This window comes from Didymella exigua (assembly GCF_010094145.1).
Source record: "Didymella exigua CBS 183.55 unplaced genomic scaffold M421scaffold_29, whole genome shotgun sequence".
Taxonomy (NCBI): Eukaryota; Fungi; Ascomycota; class Dothideomycetes; order Pleosporales; family Didymellaceae; genus Didymella; species Didymella exigua.
The window spans coordinates 24013-41992 of NW_022984803.1; the positions used below are offsets into that span (position 1 = coordinate 24013).

At 49.5% G+C, this 17980-nt stretch overlaps 6 protein-coding genes and 1 pseudogene across 7 annotated transcripts; 4 read left to right on the forward strand and 3 right to left on the reverse strand.

Annotated features, from left to right (window-relative positions):
* Window positions 1-191: 191 nt before the first annotated feature.
* Window positions 192-1245, reverse strand: M421DRAFT_398623 (annotated as a pseudogene; the record flags this gene model as incomplete). Its single annotated transcript has 2 exons — window positions 192-563; window positions 720-1245. Coding segments are annotated over 2 exons (763 nt in total), but the record flags the coding sequence as incomplete, so codon positions are not given.
* Window positions 1246-2297: 1052 nt separating this feature from the next.
* Window positions 2298-3708, forward strand: M421DRAFT_94672 (FAD/NAD(P)-binding domain-containing protein; the record flags this gene model as incomplete). Its single annotated transcript, XM_033598224.1, has 3 exons — window positions 2298-2560; window positions 2613-2865; window positions 2920-3708. 3 exons carry the CDS (start codon window positions 2298-2300, stop codon window positions 3706-3708), a joined length of 1305 nt encoding a protein of 434 aa, XP_033445638.1.
* A 553-nt stretch (window positions 3709-4261) lies between these two features.
* On the reverse strand, window positions 4262-8482 carry M421DRAFT_103125 (uncharacterized protein; the record flags this gene model as incomplete). The annotated part of the gene is made up of 4 exons (XM_033586876.1): window positions 4262-4576; window positions 4703-5395; window positions 5453-7700; window positions 8289-8482. The coding sequence occupies 4 exons, from the start codon at window positions 8480-8482 to the stop codon at window positions 4262-4264; spliced, it is 3450 nt and encodes a 1149-aa protein (XP_033445639.1).
* A 332-nt stretch (window positions 8483-8814) lies between these two features.
* Window positions 8815-11387, reverse strand: M421DRAFT_423716 (uncharacterized protein). The gene is made up of 7 exons (XM_033593547.1): window positions 11288-11387; window positions 10142-11228; window positions 10074-10093; window positions 9906-10022; window positions 9689-9851; window positions 9445-9636; window positions 8815-9395 (listed from the first exon to the last, which is right to left on the reverse strand). The coding sequence occupies exons 2-7, from the start codon at window positions 11133-11135 to the stop codon at window positions 8878-8880; spliced, it is 2004 nt and encodes a 667-aa protein (XP_033445640.1). The 5' UTR covers window positions 11136-11228; window positions 11288-11387; the 3' UTR covers window positions 8815-8877.
* Window positions 11388-12252: 865 nt separating this feature from the next.
* Window positions 12253-13132, forward strand: M421DRAFT_240610 (uncharacterized protein). The gene is made up of 4 exons (XM_033588487.1): window positions 12253-12522; window positions 12574-12646; window positions 12693-12877; window positions 12944-13132. The coding sequence occupies exons 1-4, from the start codon at window positions 12363-12365 to the stop codon at window positions 12949-12951; spliced, it is 426 nt and encodes a 141-aa protein (XP_033445641.1). The 5' UTR covers window positions 12253-12362; the 3' UTR covers window positions 12952-13132.
* A 348-nt stretch (window positions 13133-13480) lies between these two features.
* Window positions 13481-13905, forward strand: M421DRAFT_423719 (uncharacterized protein). The gene has a single exon (XM_033593548.1). The coding sequence runs from the start codon at window positions 13585-13587 to the stop codon at window positions 13831-13833; it is 249 nt and encodes an 82-aa protein (XP_033445642.1). The 5' UTR covers window positions 13481-13584; the 3' UTR covers window positions 13834-13905.
* Window positions 13906-14175: 270 nt separating this feature from the next.
* Window positions 14176-17549, forward strand: M421DRAFT_240560 (kinase-like protein). The gene is made up of 2 exons (XM_033588486.1): window positions 14176-15161; window positions 15211-17549. Exons 1-2 carry the CDS (start codon window positions 14517-14519, stop codon window positions 17419-17421), a joined length of 2856 nt encoding a protein of 951 aa, XP_033445643.1. The 5' UTR covers window positions 14176-14516; the 3' UTR covers window positions 17422-17549.
* Window positions 17550-17980: the final 431 nt, after the last annotated feature.

A 17980-nucleotide genomic window follows, 5' to 3' on the forward strand; every position in this document is an offset into this window, starting at 1 on the left:
ATCGTGGTGTTGAGTTATAGGGGGGTACAAAGTACGCGTCAATGTTGATGTTGGTGCATTACGCGCCGCGGTGCACAACGAGGCCGTGCACGCTACCGTGTCCGTGCGCGCAATGCACGCGGTCGCGCAATGCACGATTTTTGCGCCCAACGGGTTCACAAAAATGAGGCTCTACAGCCACCCACAAATGGTAAATATATAATATTGTGGTGTAGTAGTAATTGAAGTATGGCGATTAATTTATACTATTTGAATTTACTTGGCAGTCTGACGCTGCGGCCGCGTGACGTCGTGACGGGTGGTTGGCTTGAGGAGGCCTCCTGGGCTTAAGCACCACCCACGGCATCCACCACACGTTTTTGACGCTTGCTCTTTTGTGTAGATAGTAATGAGGCTCTCTTATTGCCTGTTTGAGATAACTGTATAGGTTTGGCAGCGTTGTGGGCGTCTTTCTGACGTTGTTTTTCAGCTGCCTGTTCAGCTCTCTCCTTCTCCTGCACCTTCTTCCTCTCCTCTCGCGCCACACGCCTCTCCTCCTTCTCTCCCTCCTGTGCCTGCTTCTTCTTATCGCGTGCTTGCCGCTGCTCTACTTTTGCAAGCTCTTCTCTTTCCTCCTGTTGTTGTTATAGCTGATAACGCTCCTCTGCCTCACGTCGCTTGGTAGGTGACCAGAAAATCACTTCACTCCGATATTCCTGCTCCCGCTGCAGAGGCAGTACTTTAGGCTTCTTGTTGTGCTTGTTCTTGGTCTTTACAGCCTCCTTAAGGCCCTGCAGCTTATGGTGTATAAGCTGATTCTGCACTGATAGATGGTGGAGAGTCCGATGAAGCTTCCGGGTCTCTCTACTATTGTTGTCCTTCACTGCAGCCTTGATAAGACTCTGGACTTTGACCCAGTCGTCACCGCTATACACAGAAGTAGGCGAATCAGAGCTCTCAGCTGCCTCAGGGGTTCCGTGGGTGAAGCGATCAAGTACTTGGCTGCTATCAGGTGGGCATATCCCAGTAACTCTGAAGGAGCTCAATACAGTACTCTCTGTAAAGCTCTTCACCCAAGCACGCCAGAATAGTAGAAAGAAGTCACCTTTCTTGACTAGGAGCCACCCTAGGCTTTGCTGTAGGTACTCAGTGAGCTCAATAGTATAGAAATGAGCCAGTGGGGCGAAGCAGACTACGTCCAACGGCTGGAGAGTCTGGGTTGAGTGCGGGGGCAGTATAGCCAGCAGAATTCGATGATTATCACAGCACTTGATAAACTCCATCGTTATATGGGAGCCATGGCCATCTACAACTAAGAGCCAGTACTGCACACGTGATTTCTGCTTAGTATAGCAATCAAACACCTGTTCAAGCTAGGCAAGGCCAACGTTATTGTTTGTCCAGCCTGTAGGGGATGTAGTGAAGTGTGCTAAGTGCTGTTCTGGTTTGATATCGTCCACCCAGCTTGATTGTATAGCTGGCCCAGCTGCCTCATATATAATACCAGGTGGTAAAGCACTCCCATCAGCACATACACAAGCTAGCACTGTCACCCACTCCCAGTTACTAGCTTGTATAGACTGCCGCACCTCCTTCCTCTCATATTGACGCTTGTTGAATACTCTTTTTGACCTCCCAATGACCCCTATCATAAAGCCCTTCTCGTCCATATTGTATGTGTTTTCTGGCTCTACGTTGTACTTATCAATCTTAGAGTAGAGTATATCAAAGTACTGTTTATACTTAGTATATGACTCGGCGTAGTGGCAATTAGAGTCCATAGCGGAGGCCCAACGTGGCAGGAGGCAGTTGTTGTGACGGTGGAGGAAGCGAGTGACCCAGCTATCAGAGAGCGTCTCCTGCGCTACAGCAGAGGCGAAATTTTGTATCATCTCTCTTGTAGGTGGTAAGCGACGGGTAGTGAGTTCTTGTATATACTTTACAAGCTCTGCCTCTTGTTGTAGGTTGAGTTTGTGCTGCTTAGAGTCCTTGACTGCACGCGACGTTGTCTGCTGCCAGTGCCTCCGCGACAACGTTGACTAACTGCAACTGTATTAATCTGCAATTTTTTAATAGACAAGTTTCTCTCTAGGTTTAAGTGCATTTATATGCGCAAGCGCAGCTTCAGTTGGAGTCAAGTTGTTGTGTTGTGACGCGTTGAAAAAGTAGCCTATTTTGAGGATATCGTGCATTGCGCGACCGCGTGCATTGCGCGCACGAACACGGTACCTAACGCGTCGCGTGCACGGACTGCAGCCAAACTATATATAGATCACAGAAGAAGGAAGGGATTATGCTGATATTCTGGAAGTATTGAGATGGGTGCGGAGAAGTACAACAAGACTGTGAGAGTCGCCATAATAGGTGGAGGACCCGGAGGTCTTGGCGCTGCGCTTGAGCTGTCCCGCCTTTCCTTCGTTCACTGGGACTTGTATGAGAAGAAACCCCAAATCAGCGAGACAGGAGGTGGGATTTCGTTACAGCCGCACACCTGGAGGTTACTTGATTTGAACAACGTGTCTCAACACATCAATTGCGACGACTTCTTCAGACCTTCGGACGGACAAGTTGAGCAGAGACGGTCAGTGTCATGAAGTCGAGATTCACTGCGACGTTTGTACTGATTTTACTAGAAACGGCAGGAGCGGAGACTTAATTCGCGCTACAGAGTCCCTACTCGATGTACCTCCCAAACATCAGACCTGTCGTCTCACGCGATCTAAGCTACAAGCTGCTTTGCTAAAAGGCGTCGATCAAACCCGTGTTCATGTCGGCAAGAGGCTTGACAGGCTCGAGCAAACTTCGAACGGCCGGATTCTTTTGTTCTTCAATGATGGCCATGAAGATGAGGTCGATCTCTTGATTGGCGCTGATGGCATCAGATCAGTAAGATCCGCTATCAAGAAGGTTCCCTTGAAGCTAACTCTGAATTCTTCGTAGTCCATTCGAGAGGCCTGTTTTCCAGGCGAGACTCTACATTACAGTGGACAGTGCGTATATCGCACGGTTATTAGGAAAGCCGATGCTCAACAGATCAAGGGCATACCGTGGGCCCCTGTCTTCTGGAAGCACAAGAGCGGCTTGTATGTCTATACATGCCCACTAGGCAACGATGACTTCGAGGTGACAGCACGCATCCGCCAACCAAAGAATGGAGAGGGCCAGGTCAGCTGGGGTCGACCTTACAAGTTTGATAACCTTCTCCACGAATTCACGGATTTCTGCGAACCAGTTCAGCACATCCTTCGCGTTGCTGCAAAAGGGGAGACACAGGAATTTGCCTTACTTTCAGGGCCTCGTTCTCGTAGCATGGCTTTCGGCGGCAATATTGCCCTCATCGGAGACGCCGCTCACGCACTGTGCGGCAACTTTGGTGCGGGTGCAGGATTTGCACTGGAGGATGTGTACACGTTGACTGAAAGTCTAGCTTGGGCGTACCGCTCAGATATACCCATAGCCGACGCACTCAGTTTGTACAACTCCATCAGGTCACCCTATTATAAGCGACTTTACGCGACCATGGACAAGTTTGCAGCTATCAAAAGTGCCTTGAAAGACAGCCGCTTACCTATCGATGAGGAAATCGAAGCGCGGATAACAAGGATAGCAAATGCTTCAGAGTCGTGGATGTACTATCATGATATCGTTGGAGCAGTCGCGAAAGCAATTTACAATGCAGACGGGTCAATCACGACTTCTTCAACAGTCAATGTGCCAAAAGGACTGTAACACATATACAAATATTTCAAATCATCTTGTCGATATCTGAACTGATCTCACGTAACCAATGCCCTGTCCATGAATCACGACAATGATTCAATGCAAAGAATCAATAGAACAGAGGAAGGCCACCGGTTTCGCGTGTGATACCTCATTTCTCCCAACGAAATGAAGCCATAGAGAACGGACAAATAGGCTCCGCGATACCATGGTGAACGAGCCAATGACCTATCTCGTAAGAAAGATGCGTGACGTATCTCCTAAAGAATAATGTAAGGACAGCCAGACGCCGTACTTTAACAATTTGCGCTACTTGTCTTGCACCAAGTCTGACCTTCAGCAGTATAGAGTATGTGCGACAAAGAGGAAACATGCGGGATCCTCGAAACTGACGAAGGCGGTCAGCTCGTACTTTATACTAGATAATCAGCAGAAGTAGCGACGCAACGAGATTGAAACAGGGAAATGGAGGTCGTCGGCGTAATTCGACTGGTTGTCCGTGTTCTACACGCCCACTGCCATCTGAAGCAGGTTCAAAGCCGCCAATGTGTCGACTTTGAATTCAGCAGAGAGAGTAAGTGTTGTCGTTTGACGCAAGTGTAGAGCTCCAGGTCTTGGTCTCCCAAAGTCTAACTTCATCGTCAAACGAGCTGGAAGCCAGTAGTTTCCCGTCTGCAGAAAAGGCAACTGCATTAAGGCCGCTCTTGTGGTCTCGAAGCGTCCGCAACTGATCTCCGTTCAATACATCCCACACTCTGATAGTCATGTCCTCAGAGCCAGATGCTACGACCCGAAGGTTTGGGCAAAATGAGACGCTGGTGACCTTCTTTCTGTGCCCACGAAATACTGTCTGCTTGCCAGTAGTGATGTTCCACAGCTTCATCGTAGTGTCGTCCGATCCAAAGAGGACATGGGTTCCGTCCGGGGAGAACTCGACAGCGTTGATGGACTGTCCATTATTCCCATCAAGAGCCATTTGGAATTCTACTAATTCATCACAAACGGTCCAGAGTCTGACCACATCGTCATCGGAGCCAGTGACTAACAGGGAGCCATCTGGAGAAAAGCTCACACTATTGACACATCTGCCCTGATTATCGAAGTCTGTACGCTTCTGACCCGTTGCAGTGTCCCACAATACAATCTTTCCTTCCATCGAGCCTGAAGCCAAAATGTTTCCACTTGGCGCAAATTGAACAGAGTTGACCCAGCCCGCTTTTGGCTCAAGAGTTTGAAGAACCTTACCGGTTTCGAGATCCCATAGTTTGAGAGTGGAATCATCGGAGCCTGCGGCCAATTTGGTGCCGTCGGGGGATATGCGGACGGAGCTAACCTTCTCCGTGAAGTTGTCTTCAAGCATGCGGACAGTTTTCATCGAATTGACATACCAGAGTCGTATTACCTCGCTGTTTGACCCTGAAGCTATTTGTGTGCCATCTGGCGTAAAGGAAACATCATTGACGTAGTTGTTGTTGTCCTTTATGTCTTTCCAGCTGTTGGTACTCGCCTCGGCATTTTGCAAACCAAGATGCCACGACGAAGGTTTAAGCTTTTCGAATGCCTCCAGGGTCAGAGGAGGAGAGACCGTAACCAAGGGTTCATTTTGGTCGGTCATCCGTCGAACAGCTGGTTGCAAGGCAACGAGACACTGTCTGGCAATCACAATCATCTTCAGTTGCCGCTCGTTCAGAGCAGACTATACACCATTCTGGTCAGCACATTCTCGCACAGAGCTGACAGAATTATTACGTACAGTGAGCAGCGACTGATATATCCTGAGTAGTGTACCTGTCTCTGGGCCTTTTCCTATCAGGTTCATGGCTTGAACCCAAAGGTGAAAAGAATTTTCGATAAACGTATGAGCCCTTTCCCTGTCACGGAGCTGTGCTCTGCCTCTTCGATAGTGTTCGATCCAGTGAAGACACGCATAGTGAAGCGCAGGAGAGACAACAGCTGCGGGAACGTTATGGATACTGCCATACGCGAAGTGGGAACCCGAGAACTGCAAAAAGGCCAATGGTAGCTCTCGTGACATATGATCGACACAGCTGTCGGCTAATCGCTTGTGTATCTCGGGCTGGTCAATCCAAATGCTTGGTACGGTGCATTGAGCCTCATTCAGAAGATAGTCGCGAAACGTTGTGTGGTGGAGCCTAATGGGTGCAGAAACTTGAGTCGGAAGGCGAAATATCGATCTCAGACTGGCCAGTGTTGCCTGCACGTCGCTCAAGGACCTGTCGAGTAATTTCGCCAATGCCTCAATGGAAAGCGGCGAGCAAAGCACGACGATTGGCCCTATGATTGCGCTCAGGTTTGACGATGTGCTTGTCTGCCTTGAGATAGCACTTCGCAGAACAATTGAATAAAGTTGATCCAATTGTCGTTTAGCGTTTACACATGACTGATCTCTTTCTAGCAGCATCGATATATGTTTCTGTGACTGCTGTGGACTTTCTTGGATGAACCGACATGCTGTCGAGGCCCAGGCGAACAGGCCACCTGACCTATCCACCAAGGCCTTTACGACACTTGACTCAGGCCATTCGTCAGATAGACCGCATTCTTGCCGTATGGTCTGGAAGTAGCTTTCGAACAACAGCTTGATGTCCCTGTTTACCCGAGTCCGCGGCTCTTCTTGCAAAATAAGAGTGTGTCGTTGCAGCTCCGGCATACTCTTGAAGCCTGACTGTTTTGGTAGCTCTGGCCGGCTCGAGATGAAGATTCGTAGACGAACGTTGATTAGCGTCTTGGCCGTAGCGAGTACCTTAAAGATCTCTCTCGCGTCTCTATCGTTGTCGCATTCATCCAGCGCGTCGATGACAAATACCAGAGGACAAGGACATATCTTCCTTTCCAGCTCAGACAGAGGTTTCAAGATGAGACGACTCCATTGCTCGCGTAGAGACAGGTCTGATATGCTTCTTTGCTCCGATAGTGCCTGGCAAATATAGCGTTTGACGCTCGGTACATTAGTCGCCAACTGTCGAGCTAGACTTGTCACGAATCGTATCGAATTGCTGAGGTCTCCGCTGTCTCTCGAAAAAAAGAAGCTAGCTCCTAGCTTGCCCGAACTATCGTAGTGAGTCGCGAGTGTTCTAGCGATAGTAGACTTTCCCGAGCCAGCCACGCTGTTCAGCCAGCACATGCATCTTTGATCAACCGTATTGACCCATTTATCGATCTCTTCTAGAATTTCTGTACGTGTGCGCGGGAGACACTTTGGTTGGTGTTCGTTGTTGTGCGAATCGAATGCTGCTCCAGAAGCGAATGGCAAGGCCGCTATGATATGATCTTGTCGAGTAATCTCCGCCTGCTTCTTGCCAATTTCGACACGGAGTCGATCGAACGCATTGTGTTCCCCCTCGCCGTACATATGAATCATGAAGACATCGAAGATTCCGAGCAGGCAATAAGCCTTGTCCTCTTTGCGCTTCGTCTCCCGGTCTTTAGACCACCTCATTCGCTCCTCGACAGTGAACCGGGATAGATTGCGTCCGTGAAGCGCTTCACGAGGTATTCCGGTGATTTCATAGATACATTGCTCGAGAGATGCCCTATCTCCCAGATGTATACCTTCAGCCGAGTAGAACTCAACTGAGGGTGGAGCTAAAAGCTCCTGCAATGTCCAGCCGCGGTTAAACCATCGGCTACCGCGAAATGCTGGTTCCCAAGCATGTGTACTAAGTAGTTCAGATACTACCGGATCGAAGGAGTCCTGAGCAGACACATCTGACAAGTATGCGTAGCATTTCGAGGCTTTTCTGTACCAAGAAAACATTTTCGTGATTGCCTCATATAGCTCTTCGCTGTTGGCCTTGTTGATGCAGCAGGTGTCCACCCAAAAATACTCCAGGCCATCTGCAGCTGCTTTTTCTGCGCAGAAACGTATCTTGGCGTAGCCGATAGGCTTGTTTTCTTGTTGTCCCTTTACGAAATCCTCATATGTGACCTCATGCCTGTTGCTGAGAAGCCAGGTGTGCGAAAGAATAGCGTATGGATACCTTAAGAGTTCATCTTCGCCCAGATATCTCGTGAACTCGAATTCGCCGTCGTGCTGGCGTCGAATCAGCCGCATAATGCCATAGGTGGCAGCGCAGCTACTTGAGGTTGGAGTATGGAACAGGTGTGAGCTTGGTGGGTTAGAAGCTGACGCATGCCTCATGGTGATGTACGGCACATAATATGACGGTGCTACTGCCCGATCAGCCGCACAATCGACGGTCAGACGCGGGGCAGGAGCACACTCTCAAGTATGTTTGAAGACCTCACATCTGTGCCCAACGACTACCGCTCAGCTGATCAACGCGCGGCAACTGCGGTCAAACGATGATTCGAGCAAGCTGGACTGCGCATGCAGTCTAGACTGCATTTGACGTGGTTCGCAGCGTAGCTGGGCACGTGGGTCGTGCGGTCATCTTTATTGTTGCCTTCTTTTGCAGGCCAATAGCATACGGGCCACAACTCCACTACCATGAAGGATCTGATAAGGCTATAAAGGACTGGAGCAGTATTGCTGTGTCGGGACGCAAGCAGAGTTTACCTTCGAATTTATTTATGGCCTGACAAACGGGTGCTTTGCCGAAACTGACAGTGTGCTAATTATTGCCCGGTCAGTATCCATGTGGCCCTTTTCAGTGGTATCAATGATGGCCATTAAAGGCGGAGCGACATTCCCTTTCAACGGACAAGCATATGGTAGCGCGCGGGCATTGCAGCATGGGAGATGCGAATACACTGTAGGGCTAGAGATCGGTGAACGACACAGATCCGTGGGCAGAGTCATTTTGCAGGTGAATGAAGATCTACCCGTCCCTGAACATCCTCGGCTCATGCACGAGTTTGTACCAAAACAAACATTCGTACGCCTACATACTATGCGAGATGACTCAACCAAATAATGGACCGAGAATAAACTGTCGGCCCCTAGTGTCTCATCATAGTTAATCTTGGGAGACAACGATTTTTGATTTTAGCTTCAATCATTGGTTTCCGACTATCATAATAGACAAGCCGATTTTAAACATTATTACAGGTACATTAGCATAACTCGTAGCGACATAACTATAGATTATCGTAGAAGATGTCAAACACAGACAAATATTTGGAGAGAACCAAGCTGTGATTTTCATATCCAAATTGTTGATAAAATACTCCATGTTATACAATGAATAGCGCAGACTAGAACAGCTTCTTACCAACAAACTTTCCAAACTTGTCAAGTAAGTTGCACAAGCTAGCAAGCCAGCCGCTTGTGGTGGTGACTACACGTCGTCGACTTCCGTCCAGTTTGGCAGCCAGCTTCTCACCAACATCCTGTCCTAGTTCTTGCGGAAGGTTCTCGCTACCTTGATAAATTCGAACACTCAGTCCAACAATGTCACCAACAGTCCTTGGTTGACCGCTAGGGTTCATTGTCTTGGTTTCGATTCTCAGTATTCGCATTCCAGCCCAGTACAGTGCGCTTGCGAACAAAATGATCAGGGTCACTATCGGCCACCACCATCGAGGTATTTTGCCTTTATTGTGCGTCTTGCCGGAGAAGACTAAGATGGCAACATTTCCAAGAGCGAAGATGATGGGAAACGTGTACAACAAGGCTCTGGACTGGAAGAAGGTGTAGTTCCAACTATGGTGTTCAGGCTCTTCGGAGCTTCTGATTCGCTTTTGGAGTTTTATCAATCCAAGGGCAACAAAAACTGAACCATGGGTTAGCTAATTGCTACTGTTACTCGTGAGAAACCTTACCGCTGAACAGTATATGTCCGTAGGTGTAGAACCCTACGGCAAAGCTATACCCATCCGCGCTCACGGGTGCTGCGACTAGAAAGATAACAGACGTAATCCAATGCAGTGCCAAAGCGCCTTTTGGGGTATGATCATCTTCCTTCAAATATTGCCAAAATGGCAGTATCCTTTGTATGGCGATGGATTGTTTGACTATTGCTCGTCAGTGAGAAAGCCACGGCCGACAAACAAGCGGAAGTTTGACCTTTTGACGCAGTGTACGTGACCGCAAGAACATTGCCAAAGGCAGATATTGCCATACAAATTTTCAGGCCTGTGGCGCCTCCAAACACTTTGGGCGCAAATTTGAGCGCTACGGCGAGATCTGAATGCGGCCCAGTCAAATCCTCATATGACAAGACACGATACTGGTCATGCGTCAGCGATGCAAGCTAAACTATCGAGTTGTTTTGGCACCCTACGATAGCTACAGTTACGAGAACGTAGAGGATCCAAGTAGCTGTCACACCTAGTGTGGCACCGATGTTGAGGGTTCTTTTAGATGTTGTACGGTCTGAAGCACGGATTTCCCCGGCCACCTACATCAGTTTAGCTTATACTCAAAATCTTATGTATCTCGTATTCCTTACATAATTGGCATTCTCCCAGCCTTTGCAACTGGTCAGCAGTGCTCCTACAACTCTGCTGGGTCACGTACCTTGATAAGAGTAGAATATCAACACCATGCCGGTCATGCCGTCAGCAGCTGATCCACCACTCCCAGAGTCGGCCCACTCTGACCTCTTGCCACTACTCTTGGCCATTCCCGAGACGAAAACGGCGAGCAAAAGGATAATCTTGTACCATGCCACAAGTTTGTTGAGAAATAGCCCCGCTCTGCTTGAATGCCAGTGGATCAGACAGACGAATGTAATCACCGAGATGGCGATGTACCTAATAAGTCGAGGATCCAGTTGCGTGCTATCTGTCAAGTCTGGAAAAGTTGCAACGAGGACATGTTTGGCGAATTGGGTGCTATTTCCATAGGAATTCGCGAGCATGAGAAAGAAACCAGAGAATAGAATCGTAGCCAGAAGCTCAGGCTGGCGGTAGATCTCATCAAGATACACCAACTCACCGCCGTTATATGGGAAGGCATCACCGAACTCAAGGTAGATGAGGAGAAATATCAAGGTCCAAAATCCGCCAATCGTCCACAGAGCGACGCTTAGTCCTTTCGATCCGGTTGACAACAATACTGCTCCGGGTGTTGTGAAGATGCCAGTGCCGATCTGCTTATTCAATATGAGTGCAGCAACGTCCAGGATGGTGAGTTTTGTGCTAGGAGCCGGTAGCTCATGCTCGTTAAAGTGACGACGCTGAGCTCTCTGATTGCCATTGGGATTGCTTGAGCGATCTGAGTTTGTTCGAGCATTCTCCTGTTCCGGGTTGAGATCAGGGGGTACACGAATCTCTGCCTTGGTCTTGAATACGTCAGTCGACATAATTGTGTTCTGCGAGTTTCCATCCATGGAGGGGTGCATGGAACTAGGACCCGGGCTGGGTTCATCGTGGGCAAAGTTGTTGCGAGATCCAGGTGCTGACTTTGACCGCACTGATGATTCGTTTGCACTTTGTTGCCGATGGAGACGGCCAAGCTCATAGTCTGCTGACGTCGTAGAATACTTATTGCGACCTGGTGCGAGCGACATGCTGTAGTTGACGTCCACTGTTTATGAAAATGTGTTTGGTTCGAGGCAAAGATACCAGCGATGCTCTGAACCTGTAACCGGCTGTCAGATGTTCTGTCCAATTATCAGTCACTGCTTCGTTAGCCTCAGCCTTGCGTTTATGGCTCACTCACGGTCGACAAATTTCACCACTTTGAACAAATTCAGGGATTTGTACAATTTTCGGAAGCATAGATACTGTGCCACTTTGTGACTGCGCAAGGCAAAGCAATTCATAAGGCGAACATGATTTGCTGGCAGGACCTCCAAGGCTTGATGTTCCTTGTACTCAGCCCCCACCAGAAGGTCCGCAGTCCACGTTATGCGCCCACACTTCGCGTAATACTTCTGAAGGCAGGCACGCCAATAGGCAGCCACAAACAACACAAATCGCTGGGCATACGCGTTGGCGCAAGTCCAAATGAAGAGGCCGCTCGTGAATCGATGCCTCCCGATACAGGCCCTTCATCGGTCAGCTTACAACTGCCCTGCATTACGCCGGGCTTAAAAGCAGACCCATCGGTATTCGTCGTCACATATTATAGACCTCAGTTCAGCTCAGCTCAGCCTAGTCGTATTCCCAACGAGTTTGGAGGCACCATGGCAGATACTGTTGTGCGCGAATACAATGTGCAGGTAATCAGTCGAAGGTATCAGATACTACCTTGCTTCTTAGTATGCTTTGCTAATCATGAGGAGATATATCAAGAACAGGGTCTTTGAAGACTACGTTAATGCTCGAGTGAGTGAATTTGGGGCTCAATGGACCTACGTGGTAAGTCTTAGCGACTGTGACAAACACTTGCATTGACACAAGGTAGAAAGCCCGAGACAACAAGATCTCGTTCACGGCCTGGCGTGTGTTGACAGAGGTAAGCGCTAGGAATGCGGGGACCTTGTAAAGCGACTAGGCTAACAGCAACAGGCTGAGCTCGATCAGCTGCAGGATCGAAGTTACAGCACCGACCACCAGTCCTTGTTTGTCTAGAAGCGAGAAATCAAAGCCACCCTTGACGGCCATTTGGTCTGCGCACAGCCCAAGAATGCCTCGGCGAGTGTGCAGCCACGCCAAGCGCTGAAACGTTATGATCACTGTTACGACCAACCCTTCCGTAGGTCATAGAAAGTGATCGCAAACTCAATATTCAGCTGTCATAACTTGACGTCGCTCTGCACTCCTCAGCGATTTCTTGCATTCAACTTTCGATCATGGCGAAGCATTCCCAATACGAATCCTTGTCTGACCATGCCTGCGACCCGTACATCTTCGACACCAGTCACTTTGAGAATCTCTTGCGGGAAAATTCAGAGCGCACCTTAGTCTCTGACGATGAATTACAAATCAAGGTGGTGGAAGTTGGTAACAAAGGTAATGACCAGAGCAGGACGCTGGGATTGTGTTGACGCAATTTGGCTGCAGACTGGGTGTTCACGTTGGTTGACCAATTTGAGACGTACCTTGAGACAAGTCGATTCCAAGGTACACGTATAATGCAAGTCGCAAATTCCCTGTTGGCCGCAACGTTCTTACCAGAATAGATTAATACCGCAGCTTTACTCTTGGGGACGCTTGACTATCTCTGAATGTGCCCTGCGTCGACTCATTCACCATTTGAACATATTTCCTGCATTCATTGATGTCCTCTGTGCTTTCGGGAAGTCAACCTCGGAAACAAGCGACTCACTTGGGGGCTGTTATAGTTGGCAAGCGGGGTCTGTATCAGGTCAGTGTAGCCTTCACCATTCGGAAACTGTAGTAATGTTGACCAGAGACGTGTTACCTACTCAAGAACGTTGAGCGTCATGGGCGTGACGACTCTGACGAGCCGTGGTCAATCCGCCAATTAGGTGTCTATCACCAACATGATACTGTGGCTGGTAATGATACATTGATACTACTGAACCCGATGATCAGCTTTCAAAAACGCTTGAAAGACGCGCAAACGAAGACTGGAAGTATCCCAAGCTGGCGTAGTGTACATCATCTAGCTCTATCTCATTGCACTTGGCAATGGCGATGGTACCTGACGTTCTGGGAGACAAAATTGGCTCACTTCGTAAATCTTTCCAAATGGTTCGCCCGGAGTTCTGAGCTGATATGGTGACAGATTTCCAAAGCGCATGTGTCTCGCGTTGAAGGCCGCAAGAAACTGGACCATATGCCAGTGCTGGCCATCGAGTACTCTGATTTTCAGGACGTGCAGGTCATACATGACCGTATAAATGCAGCAAATTATATACTGAGCTGCAACAGTGGAATCTGCCAGAGATTACAGAACAAGCTTCCTTTAGGTTCGGAGGCTGATCTCTTCGCAGATGAGCTGAAGCTGCAATCAAATCGAGTTGACAATCTGCTGGAACGTACTAAGAGTGGCTCCATTCTGGTAAACCTTGATTATCTCACGGAAGTACACCGCTAACGTATCGCCAGATGCAGGACATCATCTCTTTCCGTGGACTTGACTCTTTGAAGACGAGTAGTGAGAACTCGAACGAGATGGCCAGGCTGGCAGACATCGATACCAAAAACATGGTCAAGCTGACGATGAAGTCTCAAAAGGACGCTTCCACGCTGAAGAAAGTCACCTGGCTTACCTCCATCTATCTTCCAGCCTCTTTCGTGTCGGTGAGTGTTTGTTGTCGTTTCGCGTCATCTGCGGTCATCGCTAACTCGATCTAGCAATTCCTCAGCATGGGGTATTTGACAGTGCATTCGAGTAAACGTGGAGCCTCACTACAATTCGCATCAGAGCTGTGGATATTCGCCGTGCTGACAGTGGTCCTTCTCTTGTTGACATCTGGTGCATGGCTTTGCCTTGATCTCCCAAAAAAGAAAAGGTGGTGGCGGAGCGGGCAGGCACAAACACAGTCTGCAGATGAGAAGGTCTGACCACTCTCCAGGCAGCAAACGCTGAGCTGGACTTCGAGGCCGCGGAACTGAAGAGACTGAGACCGGTGTGCACATTCAAGGCAGGGACGAAGCGATTCTGATCTTGATTGGCTCAAGCAATGTCTTGGTGCGCCATTCGGGTGCTTGATGTATGCACGCCCGTATTGATAAGCTCGTGCGTCAATAATCTAGTCCACCTGTGATACCTCCATATTTGCCTCATTTTGGCTTTTGCAATTTGCATCTGGTGGCGAGTCGCGACGTTCACAGCCTCAATTGGTCGGACAATACCGGTAGCCCACTGGCCCCCTTTCCTTGTACCGTCCCACTCCGCATACCCATTCCCTGAACTCGAACTTTCACAGCAGGCTCAAACGGCTGGTTAGCTGTTACAGATACCACAGCATTGAAATCCGGTAAATCCTGTTCAACTTTACTGGAAACAATTCATACACTCAGTTGCATCTGGTTCGATGCCAGAGACGTGCAGGACCGCGAAGGAAAAGGTGGAAGACTTGCAGATTGAACAAGACCCAAAATCTTTCTTTCCGCTCGATGGGTTGCGAAGTTATTTCAAAGAACAAAAGGTCCGAGAGATCCTGTTGTGTGCATGTTCGCAATGCAGAGAGGATGCGCGAATGTTTAACAGTCGCATCGCCCGAGAGAATTACGTGGACATGATTATGGGTGGATCAGAGCCCAAAGACCTCACCAAGACCTACTACAGCGTATTTGGTCTTCTAGTCTTCGTAGAACATCCTTTGTTCATCATCGGCTTTCTGGAGAACAGATGCAACGACTACATCCTGGAATCCTGGGTGACGCGCTCAATCGATTTCTCCCGCGAGCGGTTGAGGACTCTTACAGGAGATTACCAGCAGCGCAGCGCAGCGGGGTTCGACAGATTCGTGCGGAGATTTACTTCTAGCCTGTCCAAGTTCTCAGTACCACATTTGGGACCAGACGGATTTTCGTTGTATCGCGAGAAGGCCGTCTTCCCCTTCATCGAGGAAAAACAGATAGGTCAGAGACGTGATGAGAATGGCCAGTTGACGTCAGAGGGTGCAAATGGAAAAGTGTTTGCTTTCAGAATCCAGCGCGAATACAATCGCTTTCCGGTGGGTACTCTCTTGGTGGCAAACACTTCGCCAGCACTGACGAGTCCAGCATTCAAGTTCAAGGACTGAGTACGTGCGGAAGCGCATCGAGACGTCTCAGCCTAAACAGTACTTGGAGCACTCCAACATCGACTACGTGCAGCAGTTTGCAGATAACCATATCGTAAAACTCGTGAAGGCTTACGGTCACGGTGACAGCGTCAATCTCATCTTTCCTCGAGCCTGGACAAATCTTGACCATCTTCTTCGCGACCGAAATTTCGGCTACAGTGACAAGAGAGATGCTCGGCTCGAGTTGGCAGATGCATGGAAGCAGCTGCTCGGAATCTCCAGAGCATTGAAGAAGATACACGGCTTTGGAAATGGCCGGTCGAATGGCACTGTGGACGAACAACTGTGCATCCACTTCGACCTGAAGCCAGATAACATCCTTATCGAGCGGGAGAATGGGAACTGGTTGATAACAGATTTCGGTCAGTCTGCGCTCACAAAGCGTCGAAGGGGCACAACACCTCGAATAGGCGGCCATTTTGGGACTGATGCATACGCTCCACCGGAGATTGACGACGTGAACATGGAGTTCGGTCGCGCCTACGACATCTGGTCTTTGGGCTGTATCATGCTAGAGGTGACTGCCTTCATGGTGCTGGGTCCCGCTGGTTTGACCGGTTCCGGTAGTTTTGTTGGCTTAGACCAAGCACGTCGCGCCATGCCACATTGGGCAAGAAACAGCAACGAGAGATTCTTCTACCAAGAAGTTCCGAGTGGAGCATATATGGTCAAGAAAGATATCCAAACCTTCATGGTCAATCTTGAAAGCAGCCATGGGCGCTACGCTAATAGCGAAGAAAGTAAGGCATTTTTGAATAAGATTCTTGGCCTGATCAATCGCATGTTGAAACCGAAAGTTGCGGACAGGGTGGGTATCTCTATGGTGGTCGACATCCTGTCGAGTGCCCTCAGGCGAGCCTCGGCAGGGGCAATCGAGCAAAGGCCGCATCAGATCATCTCTGAAGCTGGCGAACATGTTCTCGGAGAACCAGATTTGAGTAAAATTGAACTCTGGCACTGGTCAGCGGCAAACCGAGAGTGGGAGGAATGCAGGCTGGCCATCTTAAAGAGCGAGGCCAACTTCATGCGTCTTCACTGTTGGGGTCAAGGACACGTGCCGCAAGATGTCAATCTTCCCCACAGCAGTGTCAAGATGCTGCCACTTTACGCATTTTGGGATCCGGCTAGGTTTCGAGATTCGAACGCATGGCTAGACCTCCTGGTAATGAGCACCGAACGATGTTCAGTCGTTCCCAACGCCAAGTTCGCATTCAATGGAGACTCTGGGCTCGATGACGCACGACAAGTGCAGTCTATCCTAACCTCACAACACATTGTTGGCAGCTTTCCGCTAAGCCAAGTCAAGCTGACCAGAGCAAGCTCAGCTGTAGCAGCGCTAAACCGAGTCTATCGCAAGATTCGACCGACAAGTGGCAATGCACCTGCAGAGGCTAGCAGCAAGATGTTTACCATGACTTCAGCAACAGTCCAGATTTGGGCTGAACAACAGGATGCAGTGCTAAGACAATCGATGAGGAGAGAGTTCCGCGGGACGCAAGAGTCCGCAGCAGGACGACCTGTACGGGGTTTCGATGGGGCTCGCCCGAGAAACTCTCCACGTCGACTGTGTATTTACCTCCATGAGCCACGCTTCATTTGTACGATCAGGATTGATGTGAACTGGGTGCTCGAATCAGACTCGTCCGATGTCAAACTGTATCTTAAACCGCGCTCGTCAGCGGGTGCGAAAGCAATCTATGCATCCTGGCTCCGGCCAACGCTTGAGGAACGTGCGGCTGGCCACCCAGCAGGAATACCTCTGGATCCAAAAGTGCTGCGCTATCACGAGGATTCGGACAGCATCGAGCTTGAAGATGTTGAACTGACATTCTTGAGCTCAAATGTGTTGGACACGTTCAGATCAGTGTATGACGATACGAAAGAGGCTTGGGCAATTGAGCGCAGTGAAAGAGAGGATAGGACCGAGGTGAACAGCAAGCCTGAGGGTACATTACGGGTTCCTGATGGCACGGTTCGTCTTCCCGATTCCAGGAACAGGGTGTCGATATTCGCACGAACGATCGAGCGTGAGGACCTGCAATCAGCATCCAGTGCAAGCACCTCGGGCAGCAGGCATGATTCTACGTTGGAAAATCGGATGGGGCCCTTGCAGAATCCCGATTATCTTGTGGTTCCTCCACCAAATTGAGGGGCCTGTAGGCTATATGAGTTGCGGTAAACAGTGGCGCGGCTACTGGATATCTCAGGTAGTCTCGGTCACCGTCAAGATTACACGAAGAGCGTCCCTCACCCTGCTGCTGGCTCTGTGCGATCCCTTTGGGACTAGGTGCACGGTCCGTAAAGATTTCAGGAAGCAGGATGATGATGCATATTTCGCAGGCTTGTGTGAGTACGAAGGCTTGTCTAAGGCCAGCCACGTGGCTTTGAAGGTGCATGATTCAGATCATGGGTAATAAGAAGTCGATAAAGCCGCGGGAGATGTGCAACCAGCGTTAGAGGCAGGGGTGCGGAGCCGAGCTGAGATGAACTCGCGTGCACGCGTGCTCGCGCGTGCGTTTTGTGTTGTTGTCGACGAAGTTGAAGATGGAAGGACAGCCCTCGATGGCGGTAGATAATCGGCCAGTGTCCAGTGCTTCATTCCGTGTTGAGCTCTTTGCGTTCCGTGATGGCTGTGGCAGTGGTGGGGTGAACAAAGACGAGCGGAGGCCGAGCAGACTGGGGATGCTGGCGTTGCAACGCTTTGAAGG

Coding starts and splice junctions, on each gene's coding strand:
- M421DRAFT_423716 (XM_033593547.1), bottom strand. CDS start 11,135: ATGTCGCTCGCACCAGGTCGCAATAAGTATTCTACGACGTCAGCAGAC. Junction 9,852..9,905: donor TTCTCGTAACTGTAGCTATC/GTAGGGTGCCAA, acceptor ACGCATGACCAG/TATCGTGTCTTGTCATATGA. Junction 9,637..9,688: donor CACGTACACTGCGTCAAAAG/GTCAAACTTCCG, acceptor GACGAGCAATAG/TCAAACAATCCATCGCCATA.
- M421DRAFT_240610 (XM_033588487.1), top strand. CDS start 12,363: ATGGCGAAGCATTCCCAATACGAATCCTTGTCTGACCATGCCTGCGAC. Junction 12,523..12,573: donor GGTGGAAGTTGGTAACAAAG/GTAATGACCAGA, acceptor ATTTGGCTGCAG/ACTGGGTGTTCACGTTGGTT. Junction 12,647..12,692: donor TTCCAAGGTACACGTATAAT/GCAAGTCGCAAA, acceptor TTACCAGAATAG/ATTAATACCGCAGCTTTACT.
- M421DRAFT_423719 (XM_033593548.1), top strand. CDS start 13,585: ATGCAGGACATCATCTCTTTCCGTGGACTTGACTCTTTGAAGACGAGT.
- M421DRAFT_240560 (XM_033588486.1), top strand. CDS start 14,517: ATGCCAGAGACGTGCAGGACCGCGAAGGAAAAGGTGGAAGACTTGCAG. Junction 15,162..15,210: donor GCGAATACAATCGCTTTCCG/GTGGGTACTCTC, acceptor TGACGAGTCCAG/CATTCAAGTTCAAGGACTGA.